Raw genomic sequence first — 24688 nt, forward strand, 5'->3', positions numbered from 1 at the left:
CTCACTATTGGGTAGTTCTGTGGGTTCTAAGGTCTGTAGGCAGTCCGCTTACTTTTTTCCAGCTTTCAGAGTCTCTGTAAGTTGCTCTGTGGATTTTCTCGAAACTTTTTTGTTGTAATTCACAGGAGGTACAGGAGGTAATTCGCAGGAGGTGCAGGAGGTAATTCGCAGGAGGTGTAGGTTGTAGTGTGTTTATTTCATCTTGTCCAGACCTCATTTCTTTTTGTATTTCTCTGATTACTGCTACACTTGAACTGCTTTTTATACATCTCTTAACCGATGGTGTGCCGTTACATTGCTGTCAACAAAACAAAACACGAAAAGCCTTGATTTTTCGGTGATTTCTCTGCCATAATGAAAAATCCCACCATGGCCAGTTTCAAGCAATCAACGTGATGTCACTAAATGAGGAGCAGGGATTGGCTGACATGGGCTAGTTCCCGCGGCTCCAACACGCAGCTGCTATTTATCACCTGTATTTGTTCTGTGAACTGTCTGTTCCTACCCCTTGCCTATGTTTTTCTACGTGAGAGAGTTTTTCTTCCTGATTTGTAAGAGTTTATTTTCTTAATGAGGACTATTTATCCTTTTCCGGTAATTTATTATAAACATTTCCCTAATTCATCTTTGAATTTTATTTATGATATTTTGGGTTGTAAAAGGACTTCCAGCTTTGAACATTAAATGTATTCACCATTTGTGAATTCTCCCATTTCTTTGTGCTTGCAAAGTCCCCTTCCGTTTCAATACCACTCGAGATCTACCTCCAGTTTCTTCTGTTTGTTTCGATGGCTGTTGAGAGTCCTTTTACATCTGTTTTTCTAACCTGACGTGGATTTACGTTGGTGGAAGGCAGTGGGCATGTCCTAAACCTTTTGGGCGATGGACTTATTCGAGATCTGATGAAAGCTTTGAACCTTCAGAAAACACGCCACACCTCAATATTTTGTGTGCACATTTCAGATTTCTGCCGAGCCCGTAAGCCTCTTCCCCACAGAGTCCCTTATACAAAGCCTTTTCGTGTATCTTCAAGCAACTTATCAGTCCACCATGTCAAACCGGGACTGTCTTTAACAGACCATGGGATCTGAGGCAAGACATTTCTACTTGCTGGAATCCCTTTTTCCTGACAGCAGCGAATGCCTACAGAAGTCACTCCCTCAAGATTTCCTTTAAGACAGGCCCCCCAAAAAGGCCATTCTGTTTTTGTGAAACCAAGGAAATGTTACCCTTTAAACATTAGGAACTGAAAAATCCACATTTCTCACTCCAGGCTGGTGTGTGTCTGGGGCTTTTCCGAGACATATGATAGACATTAAGCTCACGCTTTCTCTCCCGTCACACATAGGAAACTGAAATTAATTCCATGCAGGTGTGGCGAATATTTGGAGGTGGCTCTTACTTGGCCATCACAGATTGAATCCACTGACTGACATGTGGCACCTTAGAGTCCCCGTGCCCTGCCCCACGCAGCTTGACCAACACACTGTGGTTAGCCGTGCCTCGTGCGTCCAAACTTACCATCCAAACTTTCCAGAAGGAAAACGTTATCATAAACGTAATATGTACGCCCCATTGAAAGGATTAGTTCTTTATAGAAAACACTGGATCTCTCCAGCAAACGTTCTATTTGATTTCTACAAATGTAAGACACTGGGATCAGCTCCGTCTCTTGTCCACACGAACGTGCCCTTCCTGTGTCCCTTTCCTTCGCGGGGTAATGGCCCTCGGCACGCAGGCTTCTCTACCTAACTCCTCAGCCTTGATCAAGGAAACAAACTTTCGCTTCCTTTTCATCCTGTCAGCTATTTTAGAGGAAACTAATCCAGGGCGTTCATCTAGCTGTTAGCTGACTGCGGCCAAGATCCCCACAGCACGAAAGGCAAAGAGTGGGCTTGGGAACAGGGTAAAATAATGAAAACCAAAGGGGTCACAGAGGTGTGTGATCACCTTGTGTGCATGTGTAGGCGGGAGCATCCTAGAATGCCCCCATTCTAGTGGCATTGAGTCCGCCCTGCCCTAAAGGAAACACATTTTTGAGGGGATCAGACCAATCAGCATACATTTGCGTATTACACGTATCTTTCAAAGCAGCAAGGGACTTTTCCTGCACCTGCTGCTGCTGCCAGTAGGGTTCATCTCAGACTCTGGAAGGGAGGAAAGAGGAAAGAAAAACAGGGGAAGTTCCAGAGGTGGCTGTGGGTGGACCCCAGAAGGCTTTGAGAGACCTTCTGGTGATGGTTGTTCTGAAGATATTTTATGTCGTTTTTCTCGGACTACAATAGTGTGAAAAATCAATCCGCTTTGCCCCCTTCCCCGCCCCCCCCCCCCCCCCGCAAAAAGTCAATTCTACCATTATGGTAATTTTTTAAAGACAAAGAGTAATGTGTACTAAGGGAAGAAGATAGAAACACCTAGCAAGTGTGGGTCTTGAGCAGAAGTCTGAAAGTACCTTCTGGGGAAGAAGCCGCTTGAGACAGCAGGCGTGAGCAGACACCAGCCACGGGAGAGGAGAGACCAGCGCTTGGCTGCAGAAGGGTACACAGAATAATCCAGGGAAAGAAGCAGTTTCTTTTTTTTTTTTTTTGTAATTTTTTTTTAATGTTAATATTGCAAGAGAGAGAGAAAGAACACAAGCAGGAGAGGGGCAGAAAGAGAGAAGGGCACAGAGGATCCAAAGCAGGCTCCATGCTGACAGCAGTGGAGCCCAATGCGGGGCTCAAACTCGCAAACCGCGAGATCATGACCTGAGCCGAAGTCGGGTGCGTAACCGACTGAGCCACCCTGGTGCCCCAGAGAAGCCCTTTCTCGACTGCAGGCTTTGTTCGTGAAGTCAACTGACCTGACTTCCAGGAAGGAGACAGGGAGATGCCAGAAACACGGGGTGAGCTAGGGGCCCCTGGAGTGAAAACGTCTGACACCAAGTTTTGTGTTTTCCTCTTCTGCGGGCTGGTCCCTATGATGTCCTCAAACCTTCGGGGAAGCACGCACACCATCACCACTGTGACCTAGAGTCAGTCCCCAGTAGGCTGGAGAATGAAGGAGAAGCTGATGTCCAGGGAGAGAGTAGCACCCTGAAGGGTCAGGTCGGAGATGCCCAGTGGGGGAGGAGGCAGGCAGCAGCCGGAAACAGAGACGCCAGGCGGGGAACCAAGATGGGTCTGGGCACGGACGGGGTGTCCTGCTGTCCCATAAGACGGGGCCTCCAGCCATTCAAGCTGAACGTAACGATAAGTGTGACCTTCAAAAGAGCAGAAAATATGAGGACACGCCTGTTCTTAATTGCCAAACACCAGTGTGTATGATTTTGCTTCTGGAAGAGAAGATGGGCCAAAAGGGACGTTTAAACCCTCGGGGTTTCCCTTAGATTTCTAGACATTTCCACCTGACATCCTTTCTGTGCTTTATTCCCATGAATCAGTTTAATGAATTGATTTAAAGAAAAATATGTTCAACGTCACATCTAAGAAATAGATATTTCTGAAAAAAAAAAAAAAGATTTCTGCTCCCAGAAAATTACAGCTAGAGAGGTCTGTGCTAAGTAGCAGCAGATTGAAACACAATTTTCTGCTGTCAAACTGAAACGTGCCGGGATTCTAAGAGAGCAGAAGCGGCACCTTCAATTCAGGGATGGGCCATTTTTCAGGAGAGCGAGAACTTCACGAAAGCATCACTCTCTTAGCGTTTATCGTCTGTATTTTATTTTAAGGTTTGCCCCTTAAAGTGGCATTTGAACTATACATGCTGATGTGTGGTCCTATTTGGTTTCGGGTCACTTTTGCTTATTTTAAGTCCTTGGTTTCCTGGAAAATGCTAGGCAGTGCTTGTCCTCCCTGCAGTCTCATCGGTGAATTAGATTACTGAACTGACGGGCCGAGTTTATTTTTCCAGCCAGATCAGCTTCTTTAGGAAAACAGTAGGAACCAAAAAAGAACGCTTGGACCCATATCTCAGACTGACTTTTGCTGCTAGGCCCCTGAGAATATTTGCCAACCCTGTTTCTGGCACGACACAAATTTCATCCACACGGCAACGACGGGATTCATTCATTTCAGTTTTTATTCTTATAACCAAATAGTGTATAAATGCATTTATGTGTGCATGTCTGTGTCTGAATGTGTTATTTTACTAACTTTTTTTTGGCATAAGGAGCTTTCTCTTTGTAGTTTAAGTTGTTCTAAAATAGCAAACATCTATTGAACACCAAATGTATGGCTGGTGCTCCCAGTGAAGCATTTTACGGGCATTTCTGACCCTCTCTCGGAGCTGAGGAGCCGATGCCTTCCTTGGCCCCATTCTACAGGGGATGAAACAGGGCAGACTGAGGCCAAACAGCTTGTCTAGTGAGGCCCCCAGAGGTGGGGAAGCCAGTGCGTTGTCAAAGCCACACGTGCCCCCTGCGGTCTGAAAGCAGAAGGTAGCTGGATGGGAAGGAAGCGGAGACTGTTCTGGTTACACAGTGAGGGCCGCTCTGGTTTGCATAGTTTAGACCACTGAGCACCTCCGGAATCTTTCATTCATCTCCCCTCCCGCTTTGCCACGGAGATACAAGGTGATCAGGGGGGAAGGGGGAAACCTTCTGGCAGCGTGGAGAGGCTTCGGTCTGCAACAAGAGAATCCTGCGTTTCTCTGGCCTTTTGCTTGCACAACGCGGTCCTTCTTGTCCCCGCTGGTCTTTCCCGGAACCAGCCCTTGTTCAGGACCATGATGGCATCGGAGCTGCGTGTTGAACACGAAGAAGGCCGCGTGCGTTTTCGGTGGCGGTGGAGATTGCCGGTTCGGTGTTTCTGGCAGGACGCTTCTCCTCCTCTAACACCTTGTCGGTGTCTGTAGAACATACGACAAGCCGTGTTTTGTAAAACGGGAACAGCTAACCTTGTGCAGTCTCTTCTGACGGAGAAAAGGCTGCCAAGCAACCAAACTCGGCTCAAGTGGCCGCGGAGGGAGGAGAGGCCTGTTTCGAGAAGCTCCGAATGGCGCTCCCACCCCAGCCACCCCCCGCCCCCCAACAGAGTGCTGAACGGTTCACACGGGCTGGTAAACAATAGCTACTCATTCGTGGGTGCTTTGTCAGGATACAGATGTGCACGAGACAAATGAATTTAGAGCTTGAGCCCTGACTTTCAAAGTCCTCCTTCAATGGAATGAACTCAGCATCCGAATGAATAAGGACTTGTACCCTTCTGGCCTGTGTGGGTGTCTGAGATTTAAACCAGCACTCACGGGGCCTGGAAATCTGATGATTTAGGTCCTTGCTCATCAGAAATGCCAACGTGTAATGAGAAAAGGAAATCCGTCTGTCAAGATGTTCTCCCAAGGAAGGGAGCTGAAATACGAGGAAACTGATCTTTATAAAAAGCCTTCATTACACCAGGCCCAACCCAAAAGCTAATAGCTGAGCCAACGTGCTGGAAAGAGCCCTCCCATGCCTGCTCACTGCTTTCCAGATTTCCCCCTTTGGCCCAGATGTCCTCCGCCCTGAGCTTTCCTGCAGTCTTCCCGGGAGTCTCCTCGCTCACCTGCTGCCTCAGCCTGGAGTCCCCTCGATACTCTCTCTGGCCCATTTCAGAAGGCACGGACTGAGTTAGGCACCTGCAGAAACACCCGCGTCCAGTCCCTTGAACACAGTAGGTGCGTCAGAAAGAACGCAGAATGGATGCGAATTTTAAATAGTAAAAAGTACGCCTCGTCACAGTATCCGTTATTCCCATGGGCCTGCCATCCTCCACGAGTCATGACTTAATAAAACGTTGAGTCCCTTCCTCCCGCGAGTCTAAAATGTAGCTACCAAGGTCTTGGACTCCTGCTCACCTCTCCCCTGCCACCACCCGCCCAGTACTTCCAGAAATCTTAACTGAAATTTCTTTGGTTTCATATCACACGCCAATTCTTTGCGCGACAAACCCATCAGATGTCTTTCAAAGCATCTTTTGCACGCAGAAGCACCCATTTCGCTCTGGAGAGAAATAACTTGAGAGGGAAGCCATTCACGCGGTAACAGTATTCTAAGGGATGTTTGTTCCCCACTCATTTCTGTTCCCATAAGCGCGCGAGCTATACTGGAAAAATTTAAAAAAATGGATGCCTGTTTCACCCTTTGCATTTGTTAATAGGTAATGTGTAGCCATTATTACAAATTCCAACAGTACAAAGGGTTACTCGGCAAACTCTTGGTCTCCTTCCCACCTCTGCCTCCAGGCTTCTTTTCTCAGAAGCAGTCGTTGTTACTAGACAACTTTGAATCCAGAGGAAAGCTTCACTGCCACTTTGTCTCTCTCTGCAGAGAGGGATTATTGAAAATTCGGAAATTTTCACACACGCAAGATGGGAGAAAAGAGTGCAGAGAAACCGTGTCTGCCCGACAGCCACCCTCAGCACCTGCCAGCTTGCTGTCAGTCTTGTTTTATTGCAGATTCTTGTTTGGAACTCAAATGGTGGCATGGCCTGGCCTCCACTCACCTGTTCCCGGGCAATGACACGGGGGTCCGCCTCATTCTTTTCAGTGGCTACCTCGAATTTCGTTGTGGAGCCATCCCTTAAGTTATTTAATCTGTGCTGAGGTCCACATGGGTTGTTTCCAGTCATTTGCTGCATCAAAGAGGCACACTCTTGCCCCGGGACCTGGGGCCCGGTGAGCAAGGATGTCTGTGGGGCGACATCTGAGGAACATGATTGCTGTTCAAAGGCCCTGTGACCTGAGAGGTGGACCAGTCTCGAAAGGAGTCACGCTGATTTCTACTCCCCAAGTCCCCACCAATGCGGTGTTCAGAGATTTTGCTTATCGTTGCCAACATGATAGGTAAAAAAAAATAATAACAATAAATGCTATCCACGGTTCTCTCCCCATAAATGAGACTGGGCCTCTTTTTGCTGGTTTAAGATCCATTTGTGTTTATTTTCCTTTTTCGTAAACTGTCTTTTCGTCTCCTCTGCCATCTCTTACGGTCATGTTTAGAAAGGTGTGCCCTCCCAAAGAATACATTTTTGTCTCTTTCTTATTCTTTCGTGATCTTTTTTTTTTTCCTCACTGAAACATTTGATCCATCTGCCCCTGATTTTGGTGTATAAACTGAAGTAGGAACCCAACTCCCGTTTTCCAGAGGGCCACCTGAGTTACCCTCAACCCCATATGTTCGCTGCTTCGTCCTTTCCCGGGGCCAGTGTGCCTTCCACAAGGCCATGGTAGTGCTCCCTCCTGCTCCCCAGCACATGCTAGAGAGCACACCTGCATCCCTGGGCTCTGGGATCGTTACATGAAAATAGCTAATATTATTAGTGCGCCTGTGTAATGTGTCTTTGCTAAATGATAACTAGCCATTTTTCGAATGTATTATTTTCTCCATTTAGCTCGATCATTTCCCTCTTTCTTTAGGTTTATTTCTCTAACTCTTTAGACCCTTACTCCATTTCTATTCATACTTTATTGTTTATTTTATTCGTACGCTGTCCCATAAGCACAGAATTCTAGGAATTTCCCTCCAAACACTGCATTTTTATCTGTGCTCATCGGTTCTGATTTGTACCATTCTCCATATTTGTATTTTTCACATAACCTACGCCTTCCGCTTTTCGTTTTTTACTTTGGCCCAGAGGTTGAACATATTTTTCTTTTTGTTGCCATTAATTTTCAAGATGTCTACAATACAGAAAAGTGAAAATCTAGGAGTCACCCACGTTTATAGTACATAGAAATAACCATTGTCATCGCTACATTTTTCTGTGCATGCGCCTACTTAAGTCTCAGATATGACACGCATACCGTTTCCTTTTGTTAAAAAAAGTAAAAACAAAGCAGTACAAAGTCACAATGACTGCCTCAGATGCAATCACTTTTGTAGGTTGGTCTTGATTTTTTATAGACCCTTTTAAGTATTTTTACATACCTGGATATCCAATGAACATATAGGATGCCATGTTTTTCGATTTATACAAATGGTAAAACGGTACCGTTAGCTTCGCAGTTTGTACTTACGTTCAACTGTGTTTAACTTTTTCACTGAAGTAGAGTTGACAGAATGTTACGTTAGTTTCGGGTGCACACAGAGTGATTTGACAACTCTCTATGTCAGGCTACGTTCATTAGTGCCGCCCCCATCTGTCACCATGCACTGCCATTACACCATTGACTGTAGTCCCTGCGTGGTGCCCTTCATCCACATGATTCACTCATTCCGTAACTGGAAGCCTGTGCCTCCTGCTCCCCTTTACCCATTTTTGCCCATCCCCCTTCCCACCTCCCCCCACTGGCAACCACCAGGTTTGTTCTCTGTACTTACGGATCTGTTTCTGCATATTTTGTTCATTTGTTTTTTAGATTACACATTTAGATTCCACAAGTGAAATCACAGGGTATATGTCTTTCTCGCTCTTATTTCATTTAGCGTCATGCCCTCTGGGTCCATCCATGTTGCTGCAAATGGCAGGATCTCATTCTTCTTTTATGGCTGAGTAATGTTCCATCATACACGTATACCACATCTTCTTTATCCATTCATCTGCCGATGAACACAGAGTTGCTTCCCTATCTTGGCTATTGTAAATAATGCTGCAATAAACCTAGGCATGAATATATCTTTACAAATTAGTGTTTTGGGGTTTGGGGGGGGGGGTAAATAAATACCCAGTAGTAGAATTACTGAATCATATGGGGTTTTTTTTAAGTTTGTTTATTTTGAGAGAAAGAACATGAGCAGGGGAGGGGCAGAGAGAGAATCCCAAGCAGGCTCTGCACTCTCAGGACAGAGCCTGATGTGGGGCTCAATCCCACGAACCATGAGATCATGACCTGAGCCAGAACCAAGAGTCAGATGCTTACCCGAATGAGCCACCCAGGCACCCCTTGTATGGTATTTCTATTTTTAATGCCTTGAGTAACCTCCATACTGTTCCAGAGTGGCTGTACCAATTTACATTCCCACCAGCAGTCCAAGAGGATTCCTTTTTCTCCACATCCTCACCAACACTTGTTATTGCTTATCTTTTGGATACTAGTCATTCTGACATGTGCAGTGGTATCTCATCGTGGGTTTTTTTTCACTGTGGTTTTGATTTGCATTTTCCTGGTGATGAGTGATGTTGAGCATCTTTTCATGTGTCTGTTTGTCATCTGTAGGTCTTCTTTAGGAAAATGTCTATAAGTCCTCTGCCCGAGTTTTAGTAGGTTTTTTTGGTTTTGAGTTGTGTAAGTTCTTTATATGTTTAGGATATTAACTCCTTATTGGATATGTCTTTTGCAAATATCTTCCCCCATTCAGTAAGTTGCCTTTTCCTTTTGTTGATGGTTTCCTTTGCTGTGCAAAAACTTTTTGAGTGTAGTCCCAATAGTTGACTTTTGCTTCCCTTGCCTGAGAAGACATATCTAGAAAAATATTGCTAAGACCAATGTCAGAAAGATTACTGCCTTTGTTCTCTTCTAGGAGTTTTATGATCTCAGGTCTCACATTTAGGTCTATGACCCATTTTTAGTTTATTTTTGTGTATAGTATAAGAAAGTGGTCCAGTTTTCCCAGCACCACTTGTTAAAGAGACTCATTTCCCCATTGATTATTCTGGCTTCCTTTGTCAATAGATAGGCCAGATAAGCATGGGTTTATTTCTGAGTTCTCTGTTCTATACCATTGATCAATGTGTCCATTTTTGTACCAGTACCACACGGTTTTGATTATTATAGCTTGATGTAGTAGATCTTAAAATCTTGGATTGTGGCACCCCCAGGTTTGTTCTTCTTTCTCAAGGTTGCTTTGGCTATTCAGGGTCTTTTGTGGTTCCATACAAAGTTTTAGTATTATTTATTCTAGTTTGTGAAAAATGCTATTGATAATTTTATAGGAATTGCATTGAATCTGCAGATTGTTTTGGGTAGTATGGGCATTTTAACAGTATTAATTCTGGGCAGCTGGGTGGCTCAGTCAGTTAAGCATCTGACTTCAGCTCAGGTCCTGATCTCGTGGTTCGTGGGTTTGAGCCCCACGTCGGGCTCTGTGCTGACAGCTCAGGGCCTGGAGCCTGCTTCGGATTCTGTGTCTCCCTCTCTCTGCTCCTGCCCTGCTCACACTCTGCCTCTCTCTCTCTCTCAAAAATAAATAAAGATAAAAAATTTTTATAAACAGTATTAATTCTTCCCAATCCATGAGCATGGTATACCTTTCCATTTGTTTGTGTCATCTTCAGTTTCTTTCATCAGTGTTTTAGTCTTCAGAGTACAAGTCTTTTACCTCCTTGGTAAAGTTTATTTCTAGGTATTTTATTATCTTTGGTACAATTATATTTTACTTTTTTGTTTCTAGAAATTGTCTTTATTATTCATATATTCAGGCTTGTCTTTCATTTCCTTAAACATAGAAAATTTGTTCCAATAATTCCAAAATCTGAAGTCTCTGAGTGTGTCACTCCTGGGGTTTCCTTTACAATTCCTTGCTTCTTCACGTGCTTGGTAATTTTTTTACTATGAGCTGCTCATTTTTCTGGAAAATTATCTAGAAAACTCTCTGAGAGTTCTTTGAGATCTAGGATGAAGGTGTGACCCCCTGGAGAGGATGTATTTTGCCTCTGCCTGGTGCCCTGGAGGCATTCTCAGTTTGAGTCCCTTTAAATGGCTGGGGACTTAGTGACCACCCAGGTAATGTGATTTCAACTTCGGGTCCTCAAGCGCAATTTGTGGTTAGAGGTTTATTTTCCTACATGGATCTGCCTAGCACCAAGGGAACCCTCCTTACAGTCTCCTTGGGATAAGCAATACTGTGCGTTCACTTCCAAAACATTCTTACCTGAGGTAGAGTCTTTGCAGAGCCTGGCTTTAGAGTGGAAAGGTTGGGAAGGGAATAGTTTCCTATTAAACTTGGGCTGGTGCTGACCTTTGACTCCTGCATCCCTCACCATAAAAGGGTATCAAAATCAAAACTTAGGTTTTCCTAACTTGGCAGATGCCTTCTCAGCATCTGTCTGATACTTACCACTCCTAGCTGCTGCTTCCAGTTAGATGCTGACCTGCTGATACCTTACTATCTTGTAGCTCTTTGTTGCTTTAAAGAAAAAAGATTAAATATATTTCATCCAACAACTTCAGTGGTTTTAGAGAGAGAATAGGTCAAAATAACCAGCCTGCCATGTTACCAGAACTGGGAGACTCCGTTCCCAACTGTGGTCAGTTCTATAGTGTCTCCATTATCCTGGTTTGTGACATTCTGTTCGATACCCATAATTGCCACGATTTTGTTAGACTCGGGTCTACACTGAAAGGATTCAATGCTCAGTGATGATCCTTTGTGCCACCTATCCATTCCTTTCCTGGCTAGCTGGTGTCCAGTCTGTTGTACATCCTTCTACAAGAGCTCTAGAAAAGTGTATTCTCAGAAGCTTTGCATGCTCAAAGACATTTGACTGTTGCTTTCATTTTTCAGCAATAGTTTGCATATAAAATTAACGGATCTCACTTAGTTTTTCCCAAACTCTTACACATGGGCTTCTTCAGTCTTCCCTGGAGAAATCAGAAGCTGGCTTTTTTCTGCCCTTTTAAGTGATATGATTTTGTACCGGGCTGTCCAGTAACTTCAATAGGTTGTGTCTTAATATTGAAGAGTCTGATTCGATTCCCCCGGGGAAATGGTGTGCCCTTCTAATCCATAGATTTGACACTCTTTCTCTCAGAAAGGTTTTTACAAAATCTAGGTATTTTTTTTCTATCCTACTCAGATCCCTTAAGTGACACCATTTATAATATATATATATGCTGTGTAGCCTTTGCTATGGTCTGTATTTTACTGTTGAACCCCCTTGAACTTTTCTTCATTTCCCTCAGAACCTTCACAGCCCTTTGCTCAGTACAATCTTCATCCTTGGGTTTCATTGTTTTATTTTTCTCTTCCCCTTTTCCTTTGAGTTTCACCACCTCCCTTTTCATTTCTGCGCAGATACATTTTGGCAGGGTGGGTACTTAGCTTGTCGTCCTTTTCCTAGTGTGTCCAAACTCCTGAAAGGTGGGGAGTTCTTCCTGGAAAACCAGTCGCAGGACCACTGAGGGGAAGTCTAGGCCACTGCTCAGGGTTTTGCGGGATGACAGCGGTCTGGCCTCCCCTGCTTCCAGCATAGACTGTGCGGGCCCCGGCCCTGCTGCAGGCTTGCACCGATGGCTGGGCCTGTCTACACTGCTGCATATTCACTTTGCAGTATCTGCTTCCTCCCCACGCCCGTCCCAAGCAAGGGGGAGCTGGTTTTCTTCTCAATGCTCCATCAGGTTGGCCACGGGGGCCATGCTCTCCTTTCTCTTGGCCTTTGCTCACCCTAGGCTGCTGGACACTTGGCACCCTTTTCATATGTATTTGTTTGGGGTTGTAAGGTTTCCTCGGAGATGGAGTATTGCCCCTTTATGTGCCTTTACTTCACCGTTCTCGGGTAGCTTCAGAAAGAAGGGTCACCTTACAGACGGGTGTAGGTGTGTTCTGTCGAGAGCAGATTTGTCAAGACCCCTGCTTTTTCTGAAGAAAGAAAAGGTATTGCACATTTTCCTGAGAACCGGCTATCCTTGGAGTCATCTTGAAGCATATTCCTCACAGAGCCGGAGAGCCCGAGTATAGATGGTGGGGTTGACGCTGCCCCTGGCCCGGTGTCAGCATCAGGGGCGTCTCTCGCATCTTCCTGTGATAACATCTGGCCTTCCTGTGGAGAGGTCTCCGGATACGCAGGATGCATTTACTCTCGCTTACGCGGAGGTTGATAACAGTTGAGAATTCTTTATGATGATGGTCAAGGCAGAGGGCTCCCGTTGGATTTAAAACTTTGTTCTCAACCCTCTAAAAACTTTGAAATGTGTAGCTGCTGCTAACACACGAGCAAACATGGAGAGATGAGACGATTCTACTTTATAGCATATCTCGATTTTCCTCCAGTATCTGGAAGTTGAAAAGGGAGAGAAATGGGGGTCTGAATTCCTGATTTTGTTTAAAAGGAAAATAGGCCTGGAGCACCAGGGTGGCTCAGTTGGTTAAGCATCCAGCTCTTGATTTCGGATCAGGTCACGATCTCACAGTTGGTGTGTCCGAGCCCCGCATCAGGCTCCACACTAACAGCACGGAGCCTGCTTGGGATTCTTTCTCCCCCTCTCTTTCTTCCCCTCCCCTGCTTGCATGCTCATGCTCACTCGCTCTCGCTCTCTCAAAATAAATAAACAAACATTAAAATATTTTTAAAAATAAAATTCTAAAAATGACATGAGAATAAGTCTATGGGACCTATTGTTTACATTAGTAAACAATTAGTAAACCTAATGTTTACTGAGTGTGTACAACCTGGCCTGGAGTCCTTTCTCCACTCCATTCTCATGATGCTTCATGGTCAGACTGGACTTTTCTGGAAAACCTAGGCTCAGGTAAAGGCAGCAAGAAGAGCAATGCCTAAAAGGCAGCATGGGAATTCTACCCCTCCCTCCAAGGTCCCAGCCTGTGCAGCTAATGCCTCCCCCCAAATATTAGAGATATTCAGATATCTTAAAAAGGGAGGCTGCCTTCATCTTGCACTGACTCCACTGTTCCCCTGTGCCAGTTTTGCCCTGGTAACAAGTGGGCATCTCACCTAGACAGCATCTGTGAGCGGGACCGATTTCAGAGCGGACTGCAGCCTCGCGGACCCCAGGGTTTGATCAACATTTCAATCAGCATTTCCACTGTTTGGGCTTTGGTCGCTATGGCGACCAACCAATTTATCCTCTAAACCAGGACCTATCTGAGAGTTGCGATTAATAATTAAGGCCATGAATGTAAATTGCGAATGTCCCAAACAAACCAGGATGAATGGCCAAGCTAATTATGTCCTAAGTTTCCATGATAGAGCCAAATGCATTACGATGCATTAGAACACGGATCTCACTTTTTCTCCGCCACTGCCGTAAAAACCCGACGTTATCTTTATGACCAAGACCAGACGTTCATTCATTCTTAGCAGCAAAACTAGTGTCACTTAGGAATGAAGCCTTTAAACCTCAGAGCCTTTCCGTTTTATAGGTGCGTGCATTCACTTGTACGTCACACACTGATATCTTGCCCGTGGTTTTCTGCCATCTTACAGGAAGCGGGGCTTGCGTTATTCCCATAGTTCATTACCCGAAGTTTGGCGGTAGGATGACGGTACCTTTCGATGGTCAATTGACTCCATCGGTAATAGGCCATAGCAGTAGCACCTGTGCTGATTGCTTTCTAGGTAGCGTCTCCCACTCCTCACATCAATGTCAGGAGGAAGACACTCTTAGCGTCCCCTCTCCACAACTTCCAGAGGCTAAGTAACACCTGCGTTTGCAGAGCCTGGCCGAATCAACCACCGGCCTGACTCCAGTGCTCCAGTTCTCAGGCACGTTAGACGGTCTTAATGCCTAGTCAAGGAATTTGCTTTAGTTTGTTTCTTTTCACGTGAGCTGGTGTAGAAATGGCACCTTCAAGTCCTTCCCTCGGTCACTGGCCCATTGCCCGTTGTTTCAACTTGGCATGTTTTCCATACGGCTGTGATTCCACACACGCTTCTGGGGTTGCTACCTTTGCTTACGAAGATAGGCTACATGCTGGTGATACGTTTGCATTCAGCTGAGCTCCGGGTGCTGAGGAAACGTCATTTTAATGGGATGGGTGCTGTGAGAAATTCAAGTCGAGGGTTTTTAAATCATCTGGAGTGGTCTTGGAAGGATGGCATAGGACAGTCAGGCAGATCATCTGCTTATTAGGATGTCCCGTCTCCCTTGGGTCCTAGCAAAGTTTCCTGTAAGCTTTCGGTGCATTTGTGACTGCTTCTAGGCCACAAACACCAGAGAAGAAGGTGTCTCGGCACCTGTGTCCACCACGGGCCAAGGGGAGGGAACTGTCAACACCTAAAATGACTTCCCACCCCAGGTATCCCTCTGTCCCCCCTTTCCTCGGGGTAACCAGGGAAAGAGTCCCCTGAAAACCCTTGGTTTTACTGTTTGTTTCTCTGATTATTTCCCTTAAGCATTTTAAGATTTGTGGCATGAGGGAAGGCTCATTATTGTGTTATTAATAATTATGTTCTGGGAGCTTCCTAGGCATTATGTGAAAAAAATTTTTTAATGTGTATTTTTGAGAGAGAGTACAAGCAGGGAAGGAATGGAGAGAGAAAGGGAGACACAGACTCTGAAGCAGGCTCCAGGCTTCAAGCTGTCAGCACAGAGCCCGACGCAGGGCTCAAACTCATGCACTGGAAGATCATGACCTTGAACCAAAGTCAGACACTTAGCCAATTGAGCCACCCAGGTGCCCTGCATTTTTTTTTTTTTTTTAGTCTACATGGCAATGCTCTGAGATAGGTTTCGAGTTGGCAAGTGGCCGACACAGTCCCAAATCATCTGTCTCTGAATAAAACCCAATGTAATGCCCAAGTTCACGCTCGCTTTTCTATTGCTGGCTCCCTCGCTGGGCTCTGATCAATGTGACACCTTTCTGTTCTCTTCCTTATAGAGTTACACTTGTCCCTCAAAACACTCGGTCTTGGATTTTCCTTCTCAGCATCCCTTTCCATGTGAGCTTGTGATTCTTTGAACTAAGGATTTTGGTAGAATTTCAGTGCATTTCGCTCAGCAATCTGGATCAACATTTGCTATTCGGACCCCATAGTGACGGACGAAAAGTCGGCGACTTCATCCAGAGTTGAAGGAGTTCTGTTACAAGATTCTGGGAAATTTAAATAAATGGCGTTAAACGAGATTTTTCACCCATCTCTGATTTTAGGCCTTTACAGATCGAAAGGAAGCTTAAGGTCACAGGAAAGCTTACATCCTGCGGGTAGCGCTGGCCCAGAAACGCCAGTGTCAACAGCACCCCCGAGGCCTGTGACTGGTGTGGCATCCGAAGACCCTCATTTGAGTGCGTGCAGCTATGCGATGCTGTGGCTAAACCTTTGAAATGTCAGAGCAGATGTTGGCAAGGATATTAACACAGATCAACAACTTGTACGGGGAGAGAAGGTGTTCAGAAAGTTTATTCTGGACGTGAGAACTGTGTGGCCTAGCACCTGCTTACATGCTGTTTCCCACTTCTGAGGTCAAGGTCGTGTCCCAGTTCACGGAGACGGGTGATCATATGATCATAATTCTGTGGTTTATTGCAGGGAACTCGGAAGCCAAACCCTCCTCAGAAGCCAAACCCTCCTCAGAAGCCTCTGCCTGCAGATCCTTTGAGTAAGACCTCCCGGTTCACCAGCCCCTCCGCCAGGGCCCTGGGGCAGCCGGAGTCCGGGCTCTGCCTGGTGCCACTCAGGTTGGTGTAACAGCCGGGCCTCTTTCTCCCCACAACCGTGTGGGGCACCCACACCCCCCCCCCCCCCGGTGCTTTCCGCCCCCTGTCAGGACATGGGTCTGATGGCGTAGGCCGGGCTCTCTCTACCTCTGGTACCTGGGAACAGCATAAAACCGATGCAAAGGTAGAGAGGAGCATTACCCGGAGGCCGTCATGAGCTTCTACTCCCCAGGATCCCCATGCGGCTTCTAGCAAGGGCCCCAGTGTCCCTAAGAGATTAAACCAAGATCAAGTGGAACCGGATAGGGGCCAGGCCATGTCCCCCAAAGGGATGCACATTAACGGCTTCCAAGTGGCATGATCCCACGAAGGCTGAGCACGCCTGCAACGCAGTCTTCAACCCGCACAAACTCTGCCCGACCCCTTGCGGTCCCGAGAAAGGAGGTGAGCTTGGAGGGGCCCAGGTGAATAAGGAAGGCGTGAGGCGTTAGCTCCCAAAGACGTGGTACCCAGGGGGAAGCTTCTCCACACAGCTAACGAAACCCCAGCTGTGGCCGCCGCTCACCCTGTCCCAGAGGATGGGAAGGCAGCCTCCTGACCCAGGGGGGTTGAAGGGGCCGGGGCGGACCCACACTGCTTTTTGAGAGCTAATCAATTTCCAGGAATTTTGCGAGCTGGGTGTTAAACCGAGCCCCTATTTAAATAGTGATGCATAACTTCTCATGATAGAAGTTAGATGAAAACAAATGTAATAAATGCTCACAATTTTTTTCTTACGTTTTACTGTGCTCTGGAGGTTACGTGCAGCTGTTTCTGGACGGTGGAAACGCCATGCAGGGTGGCGACCAGGCAGCTCCTCCGTGCTTGTGGGAAGGGACAAAGGCTACACATGGGCCACCCCCCCCCACCCCTTTCCCCGCAGTGGGTAGATCGAACCCACAGCCAAAACACTCCTTGGACATACACTGCCCCGCCTTGGCAGGAAGCTTGCTATATGAGCTCAAAAGAACCAAAGGTCGTGTGTTGGCCAGGCCCTGGGCTCAATAATTCAGTGTCTCGAAAGGGGAAGATGTTCGTGATGTCATTACCGCTCTTGGGAAAAATGTTTGGCCTCAGAGAGCTGCCTAATAAATCCCAAAGATAACTCTGGTCAAAGGGGGTAGAACAGTGGTGTAATTCTCGAGGGCAGAAATACGGAAAGACTGCAGACCATCCTAGTTATTTGGCTGTGGTTTCGTGTGCTCATCTTGAAGTTACTTGCTCAAAAGGGAAAAGCACGGCTTTACGTGGACACGACGAGTGGAGGGCTCTCTTTGTAAAGGCCATCCGGCAGTGGCCCGTCGTCACCTCTGCCAGTCGCTGAGCCCAGGGCAAGCTCATCTTGGTCTTGCTCTTGAAGGAGAAGAATGTCCTGCACATTCATTTGGGAGGGATCCCTCATGCCCGGCTTTGCTCCCTGGAAATGCACGGGCCAGTCGGGTCCCCGCAGGCAGACACGGGACGGGGACGACTTCGTGCTCCGTCCCTTTTCATATCAAAATACTGCGGCTGTGAATGGATGGAGTTAAATGAAATTCATTGCTAAAATTTGTTTCATCTTTTTTTTTTTTTTGAGAGAGAGAGACAGCATGTGTGGGGGAGGGAGAGAGACAGAATCCCAAGTAGGCTCTGAGCTGTCAGCACAGACAGCCTAATGCGGGGCTCGAACTCACGAAACCCTGAGATCGTGACCTGAACCGAAACCGAGAAACAGACGCTTCACCGACTGAGCCACCCAGGCGCCCCGTTGTTTCATTTACTTTGTTTTTTTTCGTGTGATTACTAGAAAACTTTCCATTACATACGTGGCTCCCATTTTTCTTGAACGCGCACTGTTCTAGAGTCTGCTTGCAGAGAGGAGGGATGGCTTCGGTGAGGGCTCCCCTAGGTGGCCAGCTGGCATAAACCACCAGCAACCCTGCAGCCCTGAGCAAGGTCCCGGATGTGACCTGCCACCCTCTTTGCGGGGGAAGGGGTGGGGGAAGGTCTGCTCCCAAAGGCTCAGCGAAGGGCAGGAAAAGACACCCAACTGCAGACATCTGTATACCCACAAAGGCCATTTCCAAGGCCTCCACCCACCCTCTCGTTTCCTCTTCCCTCGCTGCAGACCCGCTCCGAAACACCCACGTCAAGTGCCCAGACCCACCCACGCTGCCTACGCCAAGTGAGAAGCAAGTCGCCATCTTTTTCCAACAGTGAAGACAGAAGTTTGCACTATCTTTCAACTCCAGTTGGGAGTTTTGTGTTTTTGTACCAACTTTTAGAATTTTTTTTTTTTAATGTTTAAAACACCATTATTTTGAGAACTTCGAGCTACTGCCGTCGGTGCTGTGCTGTGCTATGGTGCTCTGTATACTTGCTCAGGTACTTGTAAATTATTAATTTATGCCAAATGCTTGTTACAGTGCAGTGCGCTGTGGGAGGCATTTTTACCATCACTGAGTTTTCCACGGAAGGAAGGCTTGTGTGCTTTCAGTAGTTTAGTGAACTTGAAATATCATGCTTTATGGGCTTCTGGACAGGAGGTTCACTTTCCGATCGAGGCTTTATCGAAGAACCATTCCCCAACCATGCGTGGCTGTGGTTATGGCACAGACACAGCCCAGGAGACCCCAGGTAGAATGAATGCTGAGTGATTCTCTGGAACCCCTGATCTCGAGCTAGAGCCAGGGGCTTCGAGTCCAGGCTGGGTGTGGCTGTCGGGGAGACCCTGGCCCCGCCCACCAGCGGCTACACCTTGAACTTCCAGGAGAGCAGGGAAGGATCTGGCTTCGGGCCAGGAAGCTGGGAAGAGACCCCGAGTTGCAGGAAGGAATTTTAAGGTGTGGCCGCCCCAGGACAGAGCCTGGAACACAGGAGGCCGGGCAGAAACTTGACCGTGAGCTCACCAGCCGTGAGCACATTTGGAGAGCAGGCAAAGCCGGTGGCTTTGCACAAACACTGCCCTCCGCACGGTGCTGGCCTCCGCGTCTTATCTAGATGGGGAAAGGTGGCGTTTCTACAAGGAGGCTCCTGCCCAGGCACCACAGACGTGCATCTCTCCCTGTACGGTCTGGCGCTGAGCAAATTACCACCTTGTCTTCTCAACCGTAATACAGTGATTCTGTGTTCAGACGGATGGATGAGGCTTTCCCTGGGACCATAACTATTTTCGGCTGTGAACCAGTAACGAGATCTAGCGAATCAATCCTGTAGATAAAAATCTTTCATTGCAAGGTTCAAACTTATTAAAAATTAGGCAGACTCCGTATGCCTGCAAAAACTACAACCGAATGGATGCCATGAGGCAGGCTGCATCCGCCGTTCGTCTAGGACAAAGAATCCTAAGTTACTCGTAAGTTATTTAGGGGGGCATTCTATTTTCCCAGCTTGGCCGCAGGAATCTCGAAAAGATATTTTTAGTGTAAACATTTGCAACCTACCTGTTGAGCGGCACAGAAGGTGATGAGGAAATCAATTTCCTAATCCTAAATATTCATGAAATGCATTCTTGGGCCGCGTCCCCTTTAACCTTTTACTCTTCAAATGTCTGACTGGGGAGCCATTTCTCCACACGATCTTGAAGCTGCCTGCGTCTAATGGCATGAAAATGACAAAAATACTCAGACGAGGTAAAATGCCATTATGCCTCTGTCTTCTAGTGGGGTCACATGTGACTCATTTTGACACTGGAAGGCAATTGACAACAGTTCTGTAATTCACTCTGAGTGTTTTGTGATAAAGACTTCAACTGGGGTCATTTCAACGGTTTTTCCAGGCCTTGAAGCAGAGAGACCAAATATACCAAGAATCAGTTTGCCTTCCAGAAAACAAGACTGCATTGAACTCTCCCCGTGTTCCCCCACCGTATCTAGGCAACATGGTAATCACGATCGCGGATAAACTAAATAAAGCCATGTCACAAACACACAAAAGGGAGCCCAGCGCTAAAACATTCCAACTCCTACAGCATGCATCTGTATCATACAATTATTAATTTCTGAAAAAGGTAAAGCCATGTTAGAAAATGTTACTGCTGATGAGTACCTATGGAATTACGGTAACTGATATTACACTTAGTAATTGTATCAAGGCCAAACCCGATGCTAGTGAAAAGTTTACAGAATTTTTATGGTGCATTATGTGGGTATTGTCTTTACAGATGCCCAAATCCTTGGATCTGTCATTTTAGCCCCTCCTCCTATGGGAGGAAGAGGGTGTGAATTTTGTTTTTTGGGTTTTTTTTTTGTTTTGGGGGTTTTGTTTTGTTTTTTTTGTCCTTAACTGTAATTCCTGTGCTTCCATTTCAGAGAACCAGGAATAGCCTGGTATTAAAAAAGGTTAACGCTGTGATCTTACACAATGTCATCGATGGCCATTTAGGAGCTGCAGCTGATGACACATTTGTATCTCTATAGTAGTAATTGCTTTCATAGAGCCATACACGTTATTTCTGGATACTTGTTTAAACCTAACATCCCCTTACAATATACAGATATTATTAAAGGAACAGTATTCCCCAGATGCAGAATTATATTTAGCAATAACTTCCATTTTAATAGAACATAGGAAAAGAGCCAGGTATTTTGGGGATGGGGGAAAGATGAACCCCCCCCTTTTTATAGCCTTATAGATGATGGCAACAAAAATCAATACTTCTATTTCAGTGCCAGTCTATTTTTTTAATATGTTTTTAAAGTTTTATAGGCGTGAATAAGAGTTGATGTGAGCTTATAAGGCCGTCACTGAGAAATTCAACGTGTCTAGACACGAAGTAGGCCCTGAGGGTGGTCACTTTTCTTCCCCTGTCTCGTTATACTTGTAGTCCTCTGACCCCACTTACTGGAAAATAGATGGCTAATCTTCCAGGCATTCTGTTTAAGAGTTTATCTCCTGAGTTTTTTGGTAACAGTTTGTTTTCCTGACACATGGAATCAGATGGGTAGCAACCAAGAGAAACAATGCATAACATTTTCCATTGTCAAAATATGCATACGGAGGTTATACTTCCCAGTGTGAATTTTTCCAGCTTACACATGTGGGATGACGTCACAGAAACCACAAAAGCAACAAATTAAACTACATGAGAATAAATGCTCCTCACTGGTCTCCGAGGGGACATTTTTATGCCTTCTTAACTTTAGTAGGAGTTCTCAGGCTTGAACCCATAGGCCCTTGTTCTCTGGCAAATCAATATAACACATCTATGCATCCCCTAAAAGAAAAGCAGCTAATGCTCTGATCAGTGTCAAACTGTCCTTAGGAGCCTGTGATCCCCCCCATGGTGCTGGGCCAGCTGAGAAGGCCCCGGCCCCCTCCTGCCGTCTCTCTCCGTTCATGTTTACTAAATTAGCATTCTGAGCCAATGAGACCCTGACAACGGAAAGGACGAGATGCCTGGGCAGCAGGCCGCAGCCTTCTCGTGCAAGCTGACCCCTTCGCACACTTTCCTCGTGAGGCTGATTTCATGTAAAACGTGTGCTGGGGGGGGGGGGGCGGGGCTCCCTCTCCAGTGTTCTGGGAGCAGCCGGCCCAGGGCAGAGATCCCTCCTCACCGCTATCGGTAGGACCCCAGCTAACCACAAGTGACCCAGATAAACGTCATACCGACCCTCCCCAGAAGTCTCACGCAGCCAGTTGCTGACCCCCAGGCATGATTCTCAAGCTGCAGACTTCATACATTACGGCTGGCGGGCGGGGGACAGTGCAGGTACCATTGTTTCATGGCCCCCCGCCCCCCACCCCACGGAGGCCGGCCCTAGGCTGCCACAGTTCCTCCCCCCACGACTCAGGAGCAGGCCCGTGAACACATCTGGACACAAGGCAGAGGGGGCTACTCCATCTGTTTGTGTCTCGTCACTTAGAGGCGAGCCTCTTTTCCAGAGGACCCTCCAAGGTGACAGATTGCTGTGGTCATAGCTACTTTAGGTCACCCAAAGCGGGGACTGTGACACTGTGTCACTACCCCCACGAGCCCAGCCTTCTCCGGAGTGTCAGCACGGCACAAGCCCACCAGCTATGCCCCCAGCTCTGAACCCAGCAAGAGTCCCCCTTCGAGGCAACATCGTGCCACAGAAAATCCGTCTGTCTAGGATGGCACGATTCCCTGGGCACCCTCTCCAGTCCCTATTGACATCTGTCCCTTTAAAACCTACTTTGGAACCTCTGATAGCAATTCGAGTAACACTCTAAGAAAGAGTGGTAAGCCCCGGGCTAAGAACCAGTTCCGGGCACTGAGGATGCTTCCAGAAGCAATCTACCTCCACGTGGATGAAAATCCCCTCTTTACTCTTGGGACAGCGGCGACAGCAGCCAGTCCAGCCATAAGAGTGTTTCATGTGAGGAAAACCTAGGAGAAGAAACAGTGCGTATAAAATCGCGACAGCAGTCCATCGTGGGCAGTGACAGCCAGGAGATTTACCACACACTGAAAGGAATGCTCAGTGGATTCAGCTCTTTCAGGTTGAATATTCTGGAACCCACCCTGACCTTCCACATCATCTGCAAAAAAACATGTCTTCTAGGCTTCCCCCCCCCCCCCCCCCCCCCGCCCCGTGGGTCTCCTTCCATAAAATAATTTAGTCCTCAGTTGAAGCACAGTTCAAATCCAGGCAAAATAATAAATACCTTGTGATCTTTTTAGTTTTACAAGGAAACCGAAAAACATCTATGTTCATGGCCTATAAGCAAGTACTTAAGTAGGGCAGTGATAGGGGGAAAAAAAAAAAAAAGCATCAAATGAGAAAGACAGAAAACCCTCTAACAGTCCCAGCAGGACAAGCGATGGCAGAGCAGATTGTTCTCTGACCTTCTCTTAGGTCAGATTGGGAGGGTGTCAGGAAGGCCCGTGGCACACCGTTAAGTCCAACTCTTTTTAACTCGTGGCTATAGGCTGTTCAGCACAGTACAAAGTTACAGCTTCTCAACAAACCAGTCCATTAATTTCATAGTGCTTCATCCATTTATAATGCTTCGGTTTGCTAACTTTTTTCACATACCTTTTATGTTACAGTCTGTTACTTTTGTACACAGTTCTCATATTGGGGCTCTACAGGTGACAACCTGCTATTTCCGTAGAAAAAGTTCTTGTTAAGAATATTATATCCAATAAATGGTATACAGTAAACGTAAAGATGTGTCTCATTCGTTCGTTACTGACAACGTTGCAAAAATGGGGAAAGGGAAACCCTCGTGTGGAAAAACGTGACTAGGGGCACCCGCGTGGGTCAGCTGGGGGAGCGTCCAGCTTCAGGGCGGGTCCTGATCTCAAGGTTCGTGAGTTCAAGCCCCACATCGGGCTCACTGCTGTCGGTGCCGAACCCGTTTCAGATCCTCTCTCCTTCTCCCTCTCCCTCTCTGCCCCTCCCCTGCTCTTGTTCTCTCTCAAAAATAAAGTTTAAGTTTAAAAAAATGTGTCTATAATCTCACCCACTTATAGAGGCACAAGGAAATTCTGGAACAGTACATAAGACACTAAAATGAGTGGGGGGGGGGGGGGTGGTCAGGGGACAGGTGCTGCCAGTCTACGTGAACCAGTCCGGTGATGGCACAAGAAAGGTGTCTTTAAACAGACACAGAGGGGAGGAGGACAAGACACTCGTTTTGAACAATGTAAAGTGTATAACCGAGCAAAATAATTTTTTCAAGTCACCTCATTTACAAAGGGGAGAAATTCAAAAACCCAAGCATGCGGGGGTAGAAATGTAGACGTCAGACTTACCCAGAAGGAAAACCTAAGTTTAATGGAAACTTATGAATTTTTGAAAAATAGAATCCAACTTCAAAAAGAACTGCAGAAAATACAAAGAAAAATAGATCTAGAGATGGTAACAAGGGGTCTCTTTTTCTTACCACCTTTCACCCACATCAAAGCAAGTAGGCAAAAAATAAGTACCTAGAAGACCTCAGTTAATAATGTCATCAAACTGATATCAAATTGGGATACTTCAAACATACGGAATATGCCTTCTTTCAAAGTGCTTCTGGAAAACTAGGTACACAGAACCATACATAAAACTATTATGTATACATTATATAATATTATATATTATGTTATATATATTAAATTTCATATATATATATATACACATATATATATACACACACATATATATAATTTTGTACGTTAAGCCACAAAATAAATTCCAAATGGCAGAACACAAGCCATATGTTGCTTCTTTGGGAAAATTAAAACACAAGATAAGTCACTAATCTCATTAAAGAAAAAAAATAAGAAGCAAAGACACAAAGCACCAGCAAGAAGAATCCAGCAGTCCACTGCAATCTCCAGTGAGATTATTTTAAGAGAAGGATGGTTCAATCCTTTAAGATCTAATCAAGTCACCAAATCGACAGACTTCAGGGAAATACGCCTTATTAGGGTTACCAGAGACGCTGAAAAGACATTTGGGAAGATTTAGTTTCTATTCCTGAATTTTTAA

The 24688-nt window shown here is 46.2% G+C and overlaps 1 protein-coding gene across 2 annotated transcripts in view; it reads left to right on the forward strand.

Moving 5' to 3' along the window:
• The window catches only part of ADAM12 (ADAM metallopeptidase domain 12), a 347656-nt gene extending 324277 nt beyond the window's left edge, over nt 1–23379 (forward strand). The window contains exons 22-24 of one of the 2 annotated variants that reach the window (XM_078434959.2): nt 6284–6391; nt 16102–16250; nt 18376–23379. In XM_078434959.2, coding sequence (XP_078291085.2) covers nt 6284–6391; nt 16102–16250; nt 18376–18436 — 318 coding nt within the window. In that variant the 3' untranslated portion in view covers nt 18437–23379. The remainder of the gene's footprint in view (nt 1–6283; nt 6392–16101; nt 16251–18375) is intronic. The other variant, XM_078434958.2, reaches the window with a different exon arrangement.
• The last annotated feature ends 1309 nt before the right edge of the window (nt 23380–24688 follow it).

Source organism: Panthera onca, chromosome D2, assembly GCF_046562875.1.
Source record: "Panthera onca isolate mPanOnc1 chromosome D2, mPanOnc1 haplotype 2, whole genome shotgun sequence".
Lineage (NCBI taxonomy): Eukaryota > Metazoa > Chordata > Mammalia > Carnivora > Felidae > Panthera > Panthera onca.